The sequence below is a fragment of the Lontra canadensis genome, unplaced genomic scaffold, assembly GCF_010015895.1.
Source record: "Lontra canadensis isolate GAN:19392208 unplaced genomic scaffold, GSC_riverotter_1.0 scaffold4, whole genome shotgun sequence".
Taxonomy (NCBI): domain Eukaryota; kingdom Metazoa; phylum Chordata; class Mammalia; order Carnivora; family Mustelidae; genus Lontra; species Lontra canadensis.
The window spans coordinates 31,720,543-31,735,204 of NW_022630998.1; the positions used below are offsets into that span (position 1 = coordinate 31,720,543).

The 14,662-nt window shown below is 40.3% G+C and overlaps 1 protein-coding gene across 2 annotated transcripts in view; it reads left to right on the forward strand.

Annotated features, from left to right (window-relative positions):
• The first annotated feature begins 3,350 nt into the window (after positions 1 to 3,350).
• Positions 3,351 to 14,662, forward strand: part of ACOT12 (acyl-CoA thioesterase 12) — a 44,769-nt gene continuing 33,457 nt past the window's right edge. For both annotated transcript variants that reach the window (XM_032847414.1, XM_032847405.1), the window contains exons 1-2: positions 3,351 to 3,496; positions 9,338 to 9,407. In XM_032847414.1, the coding sequence (XP_032703305.1) occupies positions 3,370 to 3,496; positions 9,338 to 9,407 (197 nt within the window). In that variant the 5' untranslated portion in view covers positions 3,351 to 3,369. The remainder of the gene's footprint in view (positions 3,497 to 9,337; positions 9,408 to 14,662) is intronic.

The window sequence follows — 14,662 nt, forward strand, 5'->3', positions numbered from 1 at the left end:
TGCGGTTGATCTGGGGACCATACTTGGATTCCCCTACCAGTGCTCTCTGCACTTTTCCCCCAAACAAACTGTTTTCACATTTCTTTTTGGAGGGTGTGCTCTGGGAAAAATACCTTTTTCCATCTCCCTTCTTGGCGTTTTGTGTTCTTTGTTTTCAGTCTTCTATAAGCCTGACCACTACCTTGCAATGTGACCCAGGGCAAACATTTCATTTCCTCATCTCCAGAATGAGAGGGTTAGACTGTCTAGTTTCCTTCCCACTCCAACATCCTAAAGAAGTTCTCATTATTCTAGTGATTATCATACTTTCCATACTCCTCCCGATCTGCTTTCCTGCTCTTGTGCATGACCTTTAAAAAATCAAGCTGGCTTCACATTCTGCTCATCTTCAAAAGATGTCTCTAAACAGAAATGGAAAATAGAAGCCTTTTCTTTAAACAGAATAGCAAAAATCCTTGACAGATAAAGGATATAGCCAATGTTCACACATGTAGATGACATTTTCATTGTGTGGGAGAAAAAGAGACCATTCACAAAAACATAAGAACAGTAGTTTCAGGCAGAGGCTGAAAATGAAAATCAGTGAGAAACCAACAAAAGATATGAAACCATAATCAAAGGACATCTAAAGAGGAGAAAACACACATAAGAAAACACAATAGTGAGTTTGTGAACTTGTCTGCTTTTGGATCAAACATCCCTACACATACATGCGCAAATACAAGCTGTCCGCTTCCAGATAGTCACTCTGGAAAGCTGCCTTCTCATACCTGGGCTTAAAACATTTTGAAATTCCTCTAGTTTAAAAGAAACCAAGTTAAAGAATATATACGTAATATTACCATTTTAGTCACCATTTTTTTTTTTAAATCCAAAATGAGAAAACCAACATAATGCAACCCCTATTTCTGGTAACAATAAATTTTCTAAAATATTCATAAATGAAGTTCAGACACGTAACCGTCAGTTATTGCTGTGTAACACGTAATCTTCAAATCACAGGGCATTCAACGAGTGGCTCTGTCTCATGCGTGAGTTTGCACGCCTGCTGGGTAGCTTAGCTTCTGGCTGCAAATCTGCAGGTTGGCTGGGTAGTTCTGGAATAGGTGAATTCAGTATAGTACCCAGATGCTGCCGGAGAAAGCTATTCAGGAGTATCATCCTACTGTGGCTGGGGTCACGTGTTGCTTCGAAGGACTAGGGTTGGAAGTGTTACCCTCTTACCTCCCCATGTTCCATTCCAAAGCAAGTCATGTGGCCTAGCCCAACATTAATGAATGCCTCCCATTAAGTTATCTGTGGAGAGAATGAATACGTGTTCAACAATACTCCAATCTGCCAAAAAATGGTATTAAGAATCCTAGAGGTGTTTTCCAAAGAAGGGTGATATAAATACTATTGCTGTTACTGAAATAAGGCTATAATTGCATGTAAGGACTGTATGAGAGGCAGGAGTTTTACTTCGTTTTGAAAAATCCTTTTTATGCTTTTATGCTTTTTATAAAAAAACGAACTTAGTGTTTACCTAACAGAGCATCCAAGTTTGATTTATGCTTGTATGGGACCGAAATCTACCCACAGAGGATTCTAAAAGTTGCTAAGTCCATGTTGCCGTCGTTCTCTTTCATATAACCTTCAAAAGAAGAAGCCAGGGGCGTCTGGGTGGCTCAGTGGGTTAAGCGTCTGCTTTCGGCTCAAGTTGTGATTTCAGGGTCCTGGGATGGAGCCCCACATCGGGCTCTCTGCTCAGCGGGGAGCCTGCTTCCCCCCCCTGCTCTCTCTGCCTGCCTCTCTCTGCCTACTTGTGATCTCTGTCTGTCAAATAAATAAACAACAACAACAAAATCTAAAAAAAAAAATTTTTTTTTAAAGGAGACACAAAATGAGAAGAATCTCCATTCTGATATCTCTAGGCTGGGGCTTGGCAGGCTGCAGAGAGGAGAAAGCATCACCAGTTTGCTGGAGTCAATTAGGTTTTGTTGTAAGCTACTCTGGGCAGTCATGATCCCTGAGTTCAACCCAGATGCTCCTACTCCCTTAGCTGCCGCTATGATGTCAGCGGCACGTCTGCCACATAGAGTTGTCTCTCCAGGCTTCCCTCCCTTCACCTGTAAATGCTCTCCCAGGGGCAGCCGGCCCTAACAATACAGGAACTAGGAATGTATTACATGCTGGAGGTTTTCTGCTGTCACCATTTCCTTAATGAGAACTGCTTTGTAAAGTCACTGATTTCAGCTCTAGTAAGCGTAACAGCTTTTATGTGTTAGCAGCTAAGAATGAAAATTCTCATTTAATAGTCTAGATTTTGTCTTCTGTAAAAATGAGAGTGTCTTGGGATTTGTTGGGATCATTAATAGTGAGGTGACAGTTTCTAATCTTAAATTCTCTAGATTAAAACCAAAAGATTGCCTTTCTCTGTCGAGTGACTATAATGTGCTGGCAAAAAGCAGTGCGTGTGTGTGTGTGTGTGTGTGTGTGTGTGTGTGTAAACCGCCCACAAAACTTAGCGTGTGTGTGTTTGGCAGAGGGGGTAATTTCGTAACAAAACGATCAATAACAAAGGATTTGGGGGAGCAGTGATAACATCCTAAGAACCAGAAGGTGTATTTTGGGGGTGCCTGGGTGGCTCAGTGGGTTAAAGCCTCTGCCTTCAGCTCAGGTCATGATGCTGGGGCCCTGGGATCCAGCCCCACACCAGGCTCTCTGCTCAGCAGGGAGCCGGCTCACCCCACCCCACCCCACCACCCCCCTGCCTGCCTCTCTGACAACTTGTGATCTCTGTATGTCAAATACATAAATAAAAATCTTAAAAAGAAAAAAAAAAAAAACAGAAGGTGTATTTTGAACTAGGGCTTGAGAAGTGAGCGCCCACTCTACCTGTCCGTCTACAGCCAGGGGAGGAAAGGGTAGTCCAATACTCAAAACCAGCTTCTAAAGCCAAAGTCCACATTCTCTGGACAGCTTTTAACTAATCAATCCTAAACCTCCCGCCGCCGTCTTCGGACCGGTGTTAACCTCACAGCTTACTTACCAAACACCTGGATCCGCTCAGCCAGGCACGTGCTAAGAGCTGCGTCCGTGACCTCATTTAATTCTTTCCACAGTCCTCTGTCATAACCACTGCTCTCCTCCCCTCACAGTAAGAAACTCGGACCGTTCCCAGCTTTGCCAACCTCGGTGACCCCGGATTTGGCTGATATTCCTGGCACCCCAGATCTCACCTCCCCGTGCACCTGGCGGCCAGCAGGGAGCGGGATTCGGGGCCGGCGGAGCAGGCGGCGCGGGTGCCCTGCGGGGCGGGGGCGGGCTCAGCGCGTGCAGACCCGGCCGGACGCCTGCGGCCTGGGGGGCTTCGCTGAGGGCTGGGCCATGGAGCGCCCGGCGCCGGGGGAGGTGCGCATGAGCCAGGCCATCCAGCCCGCGCACGCCAACTCGCGCGGCGAGCTGAGCGCGGGGCAGCTGCTCAAGTGGATCGACGCCACCGCCTGCCTGGCGGGTAGGGGGCTGCCGGGGATGGGTGCTGTGGGGGCTGGAAGGGGAGCGCGGGAGGCCCGGGGGGCGGGGGTGCCCGGCGCCCCTGCGGTGGTGGGGGCGAGGGGGCTCGATGTGGTAGGGGGTGTCCGGGAACTGGAGCGCAGGCTTGGCTGTGGGGATATGTGGTGGAGGGGGATCCCGAGGCCCAGGTGCGGGTCGACCCACCCCAGTAAGGGAGCCGACGCTCGAGCCCCAGCCCGCACAGTTGGTGGAGCCGGGATTCGTGAGGAGAGAGAAGGAAGGAGAAGGTCTTTACAGTTGTGAGCCCGGGGCCGCGGGGAACTTTAAGGACGGAGCTAGTGCATCCAACACGAGAATGACCCAGACCAGTGATTCTCAAATGTTTTAGCCTTAGGACTACTTTACTCCATTATTTAAGTGAGGACCCCGAGAGCTTTTATGTGGGTTATTTTTTTGATGTTGACTATATTCAAAATCTTTAAAAGTTAATTCATGTAAAAAGAACAAGAATAAGCCCATGACATAGTTTTGTTGAAAAAAAAAAAAAACACTACATTTTCAACAATGATAAAAATATACTTAGAGGCATGGTACTGGTTTACGTTTCTGAACCTCTCTTTAATGTCTGGTTTGAGAGGAGACTACTCACTTCTCATACCGGCTTCTTGCATTCAGTTTGTGGCTACCACACCTTTATTTAAGTCTCGTCTCAGGACATTTGCACCTGCTTCTCATTTCACTATTATGCTCTTCTCTTGGCCCTTTTCTGTCGTTATATCTCAGCTTAAATATCCTTTCCCCAGAGAAGTCTTTTTTTGGCCACCTGCTTACATTTGTACCCTTTAAGCAGTTTGTTCACAACACCCCCTTTTTTCCCTTCATGCCACTTAGCAAAATCTGTAATTATTTTGTGTATGGATCTGTTGTTCACCTCTTTATTTCTTGCCTGGCTAATTAGCATGTGAACTGAAGCTAGTTCTCCAGTGCTTAGTAAGCTCTAAATAAAAACCTGCTTTTATGGATGGATAGGTCGGTGACGGATAGGTCCATACCTTGGAATCTCATTTCTAAAATGAAGTCAGACTTTGCATATGGCACTTTACAGACTCAGCAAATGTACATTTTGAAGGAAAATATGTTAGGATAAACTACTAGAGCTGGAAGGAGCTTAAAATCATTATCTTGGGACTCTTATTTTACAGAGGACAAAAGTAAAGCACAGATGATTACAGAACCCTGCTTTCTCACCGAGCGTCAATAGGGTTTGTAATCCCCCGTGTGTAAACCACCCACAAAATTCAGTCACATATTTATGCCAATCTGCTTGTTTGTTTTCTGTTTGTTGATAGGTCTGTTTGGTTTCTGTCTTAACAGTTTTTATCAGTATTTGAGGTCGATTATAATAACATAAATAATGGAAGCATGAATATAAAATTAATCACATCTAAGAGAAGTGTAAAAGTCATTGAGGTTGCTAATAATAACGATGCCTATTGCCAAGGCAACCGAATATATTATGTGAATCTTGAAGTGACTTCACTTTTAAGTGAAGCTTAACCCACTGAGTCACCCAGGCGCCCCAATATGATGCATTCTTAAGTGAAAAGATAATGGAGATCAATCTCTAGATGACCCACACGCTAGAATTAAGCTTTTGGGGTTATGTAGCAGCTATTATAACTGTCCTTGAAGATGTAATAAAAACTATGATCTAAAGAATGAAAAGATAGTAGTAGAGAAATAGAAACTAAAAAAAGAACCAAGGGGCACCTGGGTGGCTCAGTGGGTTAAAGTCTCTGCCTTTGGCTCAGGTCGTGATCCCAGGGTCCTGGGATCGAGGCCCGCATCGGACTCTCTGCTCAGCAAGGAGCCTGCTTCCCTTCCTCTCTCTCTGTCTGCCTCTGCCTCTCTGCCTCCCTGCCTCCCTGTGATCTCTGTCAAATAAATAAATAAAATCTTAAAAAAAAATTAAAAAACCAAGTGGAAATTCCTAAACTTAAAATTATAATATCTGAAATTAAAAAAAAAAAATTCACTGGATAGGCTTAACAACAGACTGCAGGGGACTAAGAGTGAGTAAACATAAAAGTGGACAATAGAAATTATATAGTCTGAAGAAAAGAGAAAAGATGAATTTCAAAAATGAACAAACAGATTTATGAAAAAATACTTAAAAATACTTCCAAGTGTGTAACATACTTGTCATTGGGGCCCCAAAAGAGAGGAGAAAAATATGAAGCATAAAACAAATATTTAAAGAAATAGTAGCTGAAATTTTCCCACATGTGTTGAAAGACATATGTTTACAGATTGAAGAAGATCACAGGATACCAAGCAAGATGAATACTAAAAAACTCACATCTGAGTACATCACAGGCAAACTATGATGAAAAGAAAATCTTGAAAGCAGGCAGAGAAAAACACTATGCTATACCTAGGAAAATGATGCTTAGAATTACTTCTGACATTATCAGAAACATTGGAGTCCAGAAGACGGTGGCACGGTATCTTTAATAATAATTATAAAAGTGTCAACCAAGAACTTCAAGGCCCTATGCATAGTCCATTCTCAACCAACCCTTCAGCTCTCCTTCTTGCTTTCTGCATTTTTTCCCCAAAGATTTTATTATTTATTAGCGTGCATGCTCAAGTGGGGAGAAGGACAGAGGGAGAGGGAAAGAGAGAATCTCAAGAGACTCCACGATGAGTGTGGAGCCCAAGTCAGAGCTTGATCTCATGGTCCTGAGATTAGGACCTGCGTTGAAATCAAGAGTCAGGTGCTTAACCAACTGAGCCACCCAGGCAGCCCTCTTGCTTTCTGCGTTTTATCTTCAAAGACTTTGATCAGGATCTTTGTATATGGTGTTTCCTCTGCTCATTGTGTTCACGTTTTTTCTGTTCTTCCTCCCCAACACATCTATTTCAGTTTTAATCCTCTTTCAGATCTCTGCTGAAGCATCCCCTCCACGTGCATCTTCCTGACATCCCATCTATGCCTGGTTTCTCTGTTACGACTCCCATAAAAACCATGTTTTCCTCAGGGCGCTTAATTCATTTTGTTATTATTTATTCATTTTATTAATCCCTTGCTTCTCCACTAGACTCTGAGAGCAGAGATCATGGCTGTTATATATTGCCAGCCCCTTACATAGATGCTAGCATATCACGGGTTTTAGTCAACAGTTGTTAAAGGAATGAATGAATGGAGATACCACCACTTTAATCAATCATCATCTCATATCTGGATTACAACCACTTAGCTAGTCTGCTACTATTCCCAGCTTGTCTCAGTTTCTCCACAAAATCAGTAATAGCTTTAGAGTTTCTCCACTTTTATTGGTGAAGAAGGATAGTCATTGTATGAAGGACAGTCAAAATAAAAAATCAAGAGCAAGTTCGTCCTATTGAACTCATAGATGACACACTTGTAAACAAAATAAAAGAACTGCATAGAAACACACATAAAAATTGTGGTCCTATGTTGGTTCCCCATAGTTTTGTTTTTTGTTTTTAATTTAATGACCCTTAAAAGTCTATAGTGTAAACCGTAAATTGAGCCTCTGAAGCCCATATCTAGTGTAGCAATTCTCTGAAGAGTGTTCCTTGACTGCTCTTTTCTGAGAGTTCTTATTGTTTCTGTAGTCAAATCCACTATGTAGAACAATACAGTTGATCTTTCTAAGCCTAAATTTCCCCATTTGTAAAGTTAAACTAAAAATGGTACCAACCTCGTGTAACTGACATGCATAAATACACAGCTCAGTGCCTGGTCAATAATACGTGTTTGATAAATGGTAACTATTATTATGATAATGTTTGTTCATGATCCCAATCTACTATAATGCTATATATTATATATATAACATATAAATTATATATATGTCATATAAATTATATATAGTGCTATATATAGTGACAAAATTATATATATTTATACATATATATAATAGATGCTTGATATATACAATAAAAATTTAGCCTTGCTGATTATTGCCCTTTAGTTATCATTTAAATCTTTCAAAATTGGTCACTTAGGTTGACATATATGGTAATGGTTTCTTAACAAGAATAGTTTAATAAACTCAACATCCTGTTCCTTCATGTCAGGTAAGTGGGATGAATGTCCTTTAGGTACTCCTTAGTTAATGTTTTATAGCACATATTTGCAAGGATCCAGTAGTTCTCTGAAAATCTTAAGCTCCAAAAGGGCACCAACTATGGCTGGCTCTCTAATTGCCCCCGAATAGACTTGGTAAGAGATGGGACCGACTCAGCTCAGTGTCTGGAAATCAGTAAGGATTTAATCACTAAGGACTTAATTCCTGTTAAATCAGGAATTTAACAGGTGTTTGACACACTGAATTCAGTTGAGCCCAACTTGAGTATTTCTAGAGTCTGATACTTTTACATTCCCTTCCTCTCACTGAACTTAATAGCTGGGAATCCAATCTTCTGCTCTCCATCCCTCATACACAGAGTGGTGCTGTGGTTACCTTTTGGTAACTCAGTTTGCATTATGTGCATGTTTGGAAAAACAGTTCATTATTTCCAAATGGTAAAACCAAAATTCCAGTTTTCTGCAAATGACATTATATGACAGAGTGTCCTAAATAACCTGCTTTCTGGAGTATTTTCTTGCCTCTTTTTATCTCGCATGGTCAGTTATTACTGCAGTTAAAGTATCCACATGAAGAATACAATGTCCATGTAATTTACCATCTCTTCCATCATGTGGAAGCAGGAGCGATGTCTCCAAAATTAAAATGTGGTTAGAAGTTCCTAAAAAGCCAGCACAATCTGTTTGGATTTTAACTGTTCATCAAAATCATATTCTGGCAGAAGCACATGTTCACATTTTTCCTGAAGAGAATAAGTTCTGACATTTTTTAATATAAAACAAAAAAACAAAATTGGGATGCCTGGGTGGCTCAGATGGTTAAGCCGCTGCCTTCGGCTCAGGTCATGATCCCAGGGTCCTGGGATTGAGTCCCGCATCAGGCTCCTTGCTTGGCAAGGAGCCTGCTTCTCTCTCTGCCTCTGCCTGTCACTCTGCCTGCTTGTGTGCTTGCTCACTTGCTCTCTCTCTCTCTCTCTGACAAATAAATAATAAAATCTTTAAAAAAACAAAACAAAATCAATAATCCAAAAAAAAAAAACCCACTTTAACAGATTAAATGCAGACATGGAATATGGACATAGCTAGGGTTTGTTCCTTAATCTCTTTCTGCCCTATTTAATACTGTCCTCTCTAACATAATTAATACATACTGAATTTGATAATAATGAACAATAAATATTGACTAAATACCTAGTATGTGCCGAGTATTTCTCTGACACCCAGAAAAGCTGCTGTCTGATTTGGAGTATCATCTCAGGATCTCCATACTGTTCAGTGCTTATACATGTTAACCGGTCAAAATATATGCAGCTTCTGGTTATGTGGGATAATGGATACAGCTTTAATGCATTGTTTTTAGAACAAAAGGAGGGTAGTATCTGTCAAAATATTTGAAGTTGGCACCAATGAACTAAAATTACTATTTCAGTCACTAGATATACTAGGTATTGGTATTGAATTTCAAATCAAAGACAGTGTAAGTTAAAACTTAGAAGAAAGTACAGTCATTTCAATGCAATAGAAACACAACTTACAGAGCTGAAGAATTGTTACTGACCCAGGTCTCCCCCAAGTGTGTACTCCCCCAAGTACCCAGAGTGGTACTTACCTGAACCAGAGGATGAGCTACTAGAATAAGTCCATTTAGTTTTTATTTCTTTTCCCTTGTGCTGAAATGTTTAAACGTAACTATTGATGCAGCCCATTTTCATCTGTTTTTTGAAGCTGAAAAACATGCCGGGGTTTCCTGTGTTACAGCCTCAGTGGATGACATACAATTTGAGGAGATGGCAAGGTAGGTGGCATAGCTCTACCACACCTGTCTCCCACGCTTATTGGTTCGTTTACAAAATGTATTTGTGGCACCTGTGCTCATTTATTTGTCATCAGTGATCCAGTTTGTTAATAAAATCACTAACAGTTGACCTCATGTAAATCAGTAGAATAGTAATTGCAGGACCTACTTTTAGTAAGGACTTTTAAGTATAAATTCACAGTCCTGATTTCGTGAAGAAATAGCTCTCTAAAAAAATGCATTCTGGTTTGAGACAGAGCAGGATTTCTGAAAGCTGCCTCGTAATGGCTTTTTCCTCGACTAGAAGAATAATTAATGATAATAAACAGGTCTGTGATGGTGAATTTCATCATTAGGTTGTTGGTAAACATTAATTCATCTTGAGTACAGACGTTAAATTAGGAAGAACATATTATGTGAGGGAGTTTGTATGTGCTTTACCATCTCTTACTGCAGAAAATTTCAAGATCAACGAAGATTTCAAACATACACAGAAGTAGAGAGATATAGTGAATATCTATATATGTATATAGATATAGTGAATCCCCATGGACCATCACCCAACTACAACAATGACCAACTGATGGACACTCTTGTTTTATTAGCACTGCCCCCCCACGCACCTGGATGACTTTGAAGGAAATCTCAGGCATCATCTGTGAATATTTCATTATATATTTCTATATGATAAGAGCTCTTTTAGGAAACGTAATAACGTAATCACAGCACCATTAACAGAAATCGTTATTCCCAGTGGTCTCCAAAAATGGGTTTTTTTTAATTAAACAATTGATTTCTTGAATCACGATTCAGTATGGTTGATAAGCCTTTTCACATATCATTTTCTCTTCTTTCATTTCCCTTAGTTTATTTATTAAAGAAACCTGGTCATTTGTCCTAGAGAGTTTACCACATTTTGTATTTGTTCATTGTATCCCCGTTTAAGATGTTCACCCATTCTTTGTATTTCTTGTAAAATGATAGACGTCTAAAATTTGATTTGATGAAGTTTTGATGTTTTGGTATAGCCAGTTCTTATCAAGAGCACATAATGTCTGATGACCATTACCTAGAACATTATTTCATTAGTTACTGATAAAATGGTGATATACCAATCCTATCATTTCTTCTTCATTTATTTTCTCAAATATTTGTATAGAGAGATCATTTGTCTCATTAATTACTTGGTTATCCTTAAGCAAAGTTTGTCCAGGAAAGACAGGCTTAATTCTTTTCCTTTATTTAATATCATCATAAGCCCATGGACTTTAACATAGTTGATACATTTCAGTTTGGGTGTATTCTTATGGATACTCAAACTGCCTTGTCTTTGAAGAGTGGGAGCTTCTTCAATCTGGTTCCTAAGTTCTCTGGACATAACCCCAAAGTTAGAAGTCTTCAATAACTCCTTTACTTTCTGGTTTGACAGGGTGGGCTCACCTTTTACAAAACTTAGAGTCATAAATTTCTTCAAAAGAAATAGTAAAAAAAAAAAATAGTAAGTAGAGATCACAATGTGGGCAGAAAATATACTCATTTATAAAGGGTTGGTCAGTATTTCTAGGTTTTTTCCAGGGGACAGAATTAAGAATGATTTGTTTTTTAAAGAGTTTATTCTAATAGCTGTAATAAATTGGATTGTATGGCTTTACTTAATTTCTTTGATTTTATGTTTGTATCTCTGTTTTTTGTTTTTGTTTTTCCCTGAATATCTTGATCCTTGAAGGCATGAACATAACTAACAAGGAAAAAGAAGAGAGAAGGCCATCTGTTTCTCGTCTTGGATGGTTCTCAAAGACCGTGGGGGTAGTTGCCACGGTATTCAAGCCCTGAGTAGTCTTGTCCAGTGAGATGCTCAGTCTGTCTCTCCAGGCTTACTCTTACATTTATCTGTTTGACATTTATTTATTTATTTAGATACAAACAAAATTAAGTTTAATAAAACCACGTGGATGAAGAAATTACTTCTTCAAAACTGACACAGAAGAAATTTTTGGCAGGAATTAGAATCACAGACAGGGCAAGACCTTTATAGATCAGCCCGACCTTCTTTTTTGTACCAAGGAGAAACTGAGGCCTAATGCCTGAGCAAACCAGGGGACTGAGGGTGCTTTGAGCCTGGATCTTCTTAAGCTTAATCCAGGGCTTTCCCTGACCCACTTCTGTGGGGTTTTTTGGAACACTTTTTAAATTTTTATTGAACACTTCCCAGTGGTTCTCATAGGCAGCTGGAGTGTCACTGATAGAGCTCTGGACATTCTAGAGTCTTATAAAAGCAGATAAAGTTCCAATGACTAAGCTCACATACTAGCAATGGGATTTTTCCCTGAAGGAGAAAAAAATTACATGGGTTTGTATCTCAATAAAATTACAAATTACTACGAATCCAAACTTGTTTAAGACTAGATAGAAGCACCATTATTAAATTTAGGAATGCCAATGGTGTATTGTAATAAAATACCTATTATATATTTTCCAAACTTAAATTCTATAAAATAGACTTAACTAATGACCTCATCAGTGAAATGTGTGTTGCCATTTTGCTCCATTTTGCACCATTTTGTGTTTCTGTAATCAGAAAAGATTTGTGACCACTAACATCATGGAAAGGGGCCTTCTTTTTTTTTTTTTTTAACATGGGACCTGAACCATAAAAAGAGAGAAGTGAAAGCTACATATAGAAAACCATATAATTTGGTTATAAGCCATATTGGATATTTTTAAAATTCTCAGATATTTATTGCCTATACAAAAAGTACTACTCTGTACTCCCTAGGATATACGAATGATTATGGTACAATTTTGGAGTGTAGCAGTCACTAAGTCTAGTGAGAGCAGACAGATACATAATCATCAGAATAGAAAGCATGACAGGATGCAGGCCTAGAGTGAAATATAAACTCCATTTTCTGGGGTAGTTTTAAAAGGTGCATGTTTTGACTGGAGAATCAATGAGAGGGGTGACATTTATTGTGTGCCTCAAACAAGGTATAGATTTTCATCTGGTGAGTAGGAGAAGGTCTTCACATAATGAGGTATGTGCAAGAATCCAAGCATGAGGCTGAGAAGGAGCAGAAAGTGCTCAGGAAGAGCCTGGTCTGCAGAGAGGTGAGGTTCCAGCAAGAGACTGGGGCCGGATAACAGAAGACCTTGAATGCCATGCTGTGAAACTGGTTTTCTTGAGTTGAAATTCTGGTCATTCCATTCATCTGACATTCAGCGTTGAGAGTTTCATTTGGTGGACAACCAGATTCTTTGGAATTCCCTTACTTTTATTTATTTATTTTTATTTTTTAAAAAAGAGTTATTTGTGAGAGAGAGAGAGAGACAGAGACAGAGATACCACACGAGGGAAGGGCAGAGGGAGAAGGAGAGAGAGAATCCCAAGCAAACTCCCCACTGAGCATGGGGCTCCACATGGGGCTCAAAAAAGGGTTCGACCCCATGACCTTGAGTTCATGACCTGAGCTGAAACCAAGAGTCAGACACTCAACCGACTGAGCCACCCAAGTGCCCCTGGAATTCCCCTGCTTTTAAAGGCAGGACAGTGCTCACAGAAGAGACAAAAGTGGCCTGTGCTTCCCCTCTTCAACTGTGACTGACAGGCATAAGATTTTAGTAGTTGGTGAGTACAAAGTACTGTTGTAGCTTTGGAGAGGGACTTTAACTCTGCCTGGCACTATTATTGTGAATCTATCCTAGAAAGTTGACTGAACAGAGCTAGGAAGTTTATAAGGAAGATATACAAGGGAAAGAACAAAATTGATTTGGGTTTGTGTGTGCTGCATGTGAAGATTAAGATAAATTGGGTGCTGTGTGTGGAGGTAGCTAACACTGAGACTAGTAGAGCCTCCATGACTATTAGTAGAATCTGTTGAGAAAAATTTGGAAATAGGGCTCTGAGTTTCAAGAATGAGGTCCCGGCTAAAGATGTAGGTTTGAGAATCATTTCTATAAAGATGACAGGATCATGGACAAGAACAAGGTCTTCTAGAAAGAAAGTGAAGTGAGAATAGGACAAAGGACAGAAATTTAGGAGATGTCTACACTGAAGGGATGGATTAAAGAAGAGAAATCAGTGAAGGAAACCGAGATAGAAAAGAGAACACTGTTTTGGAATGTAAGGGAAGATAAAGCTTCCTGAAGAAAAGTATTAAATGAGGTGAAACATTGGATTTAGCTGTTAGGAAGTGACTGTGGAAGGATCAGAAGTGAGATGTGGAGGCAATAGCCAGATTTGAGGGTCTGAGAAGTGAATGGGAAATGAAGCCCTCAAACTTTGGCCCCTGGAAAAATCATCTTCTTTGAAGGTCCATCTCAAATGTCACCTCTCCTGTGACTCCTTTCCCAAGTTTTGTATCCCAAGATACAAAAGCATCTATAAGAAGAGGCTAATTCATTAGCCTCTTCTTATAGATGCTTTTGTATTACTCGAGCCTTTCTTTTTCAAGAAATTTCATAGCATTGCCCTTCATCTGTCTATAGACTGTGTCCCAGGTGAAGACTGGTCTCCTTGGAGTCAGCAACCTTATCTTGCTCATCACTGTATCTTGAGGTCTAAGCTCAGTGCCAGGACTAGTTGTAACTCAGTAAACATTTCCTAAATGCATGAGTTAGAAAAAGAAAGTAGTATTTTAGGAGAAGAGAAAAGATTTTGAGATAAAATAGGGTTGAGAGAAAGATCTTTAGAAAGAAGCAGCCTTGAGCATTTTCATAGACTGTTAAGAAGTCAGGGAAGGGGCAGAGATTGAGAAAAAGAGAAAAGAGCTAAGCAGGTGGTGGGAGGGAGGACGGATAATGAGGGGGTGGGTCAAGGGCACGGGTACAGAAAGAGGTCTGGAAGAGACCCGTCTTTCTTCATCTGAAACAGAAGGGGAAGAAGAAGAAAAGGGAGAGTGTAGTTTAAGTTTGAAAGCAAGGGAGAAAAATTGAGCAGGCTTACAGTGGGTAGACCCTTAAGGTAAAGGGGACAGGAGGTAACTGGGGGACCAGAACCCAAAAGGTCTGAAACAATTTCAAATGGTATGACCAGGAGTCCTATGATCGTGGAGAGTGAATGGATCCTCCGGCTGTCCTGAGGGTCCGTGTAAACCTGGTGAAGTTGATCTGTTTGACGCTTGCTCATTTGTATCCCATTTATTTGTGAACAAACATTTAAAAATAAGTATCAGTTGTATAGGTTGGCTTGTGTGTTTGTTTTAACTTCTCTCAAGGAAACAGCTGTGATGTAATCCAAGTATCTGTTGCAGATATTG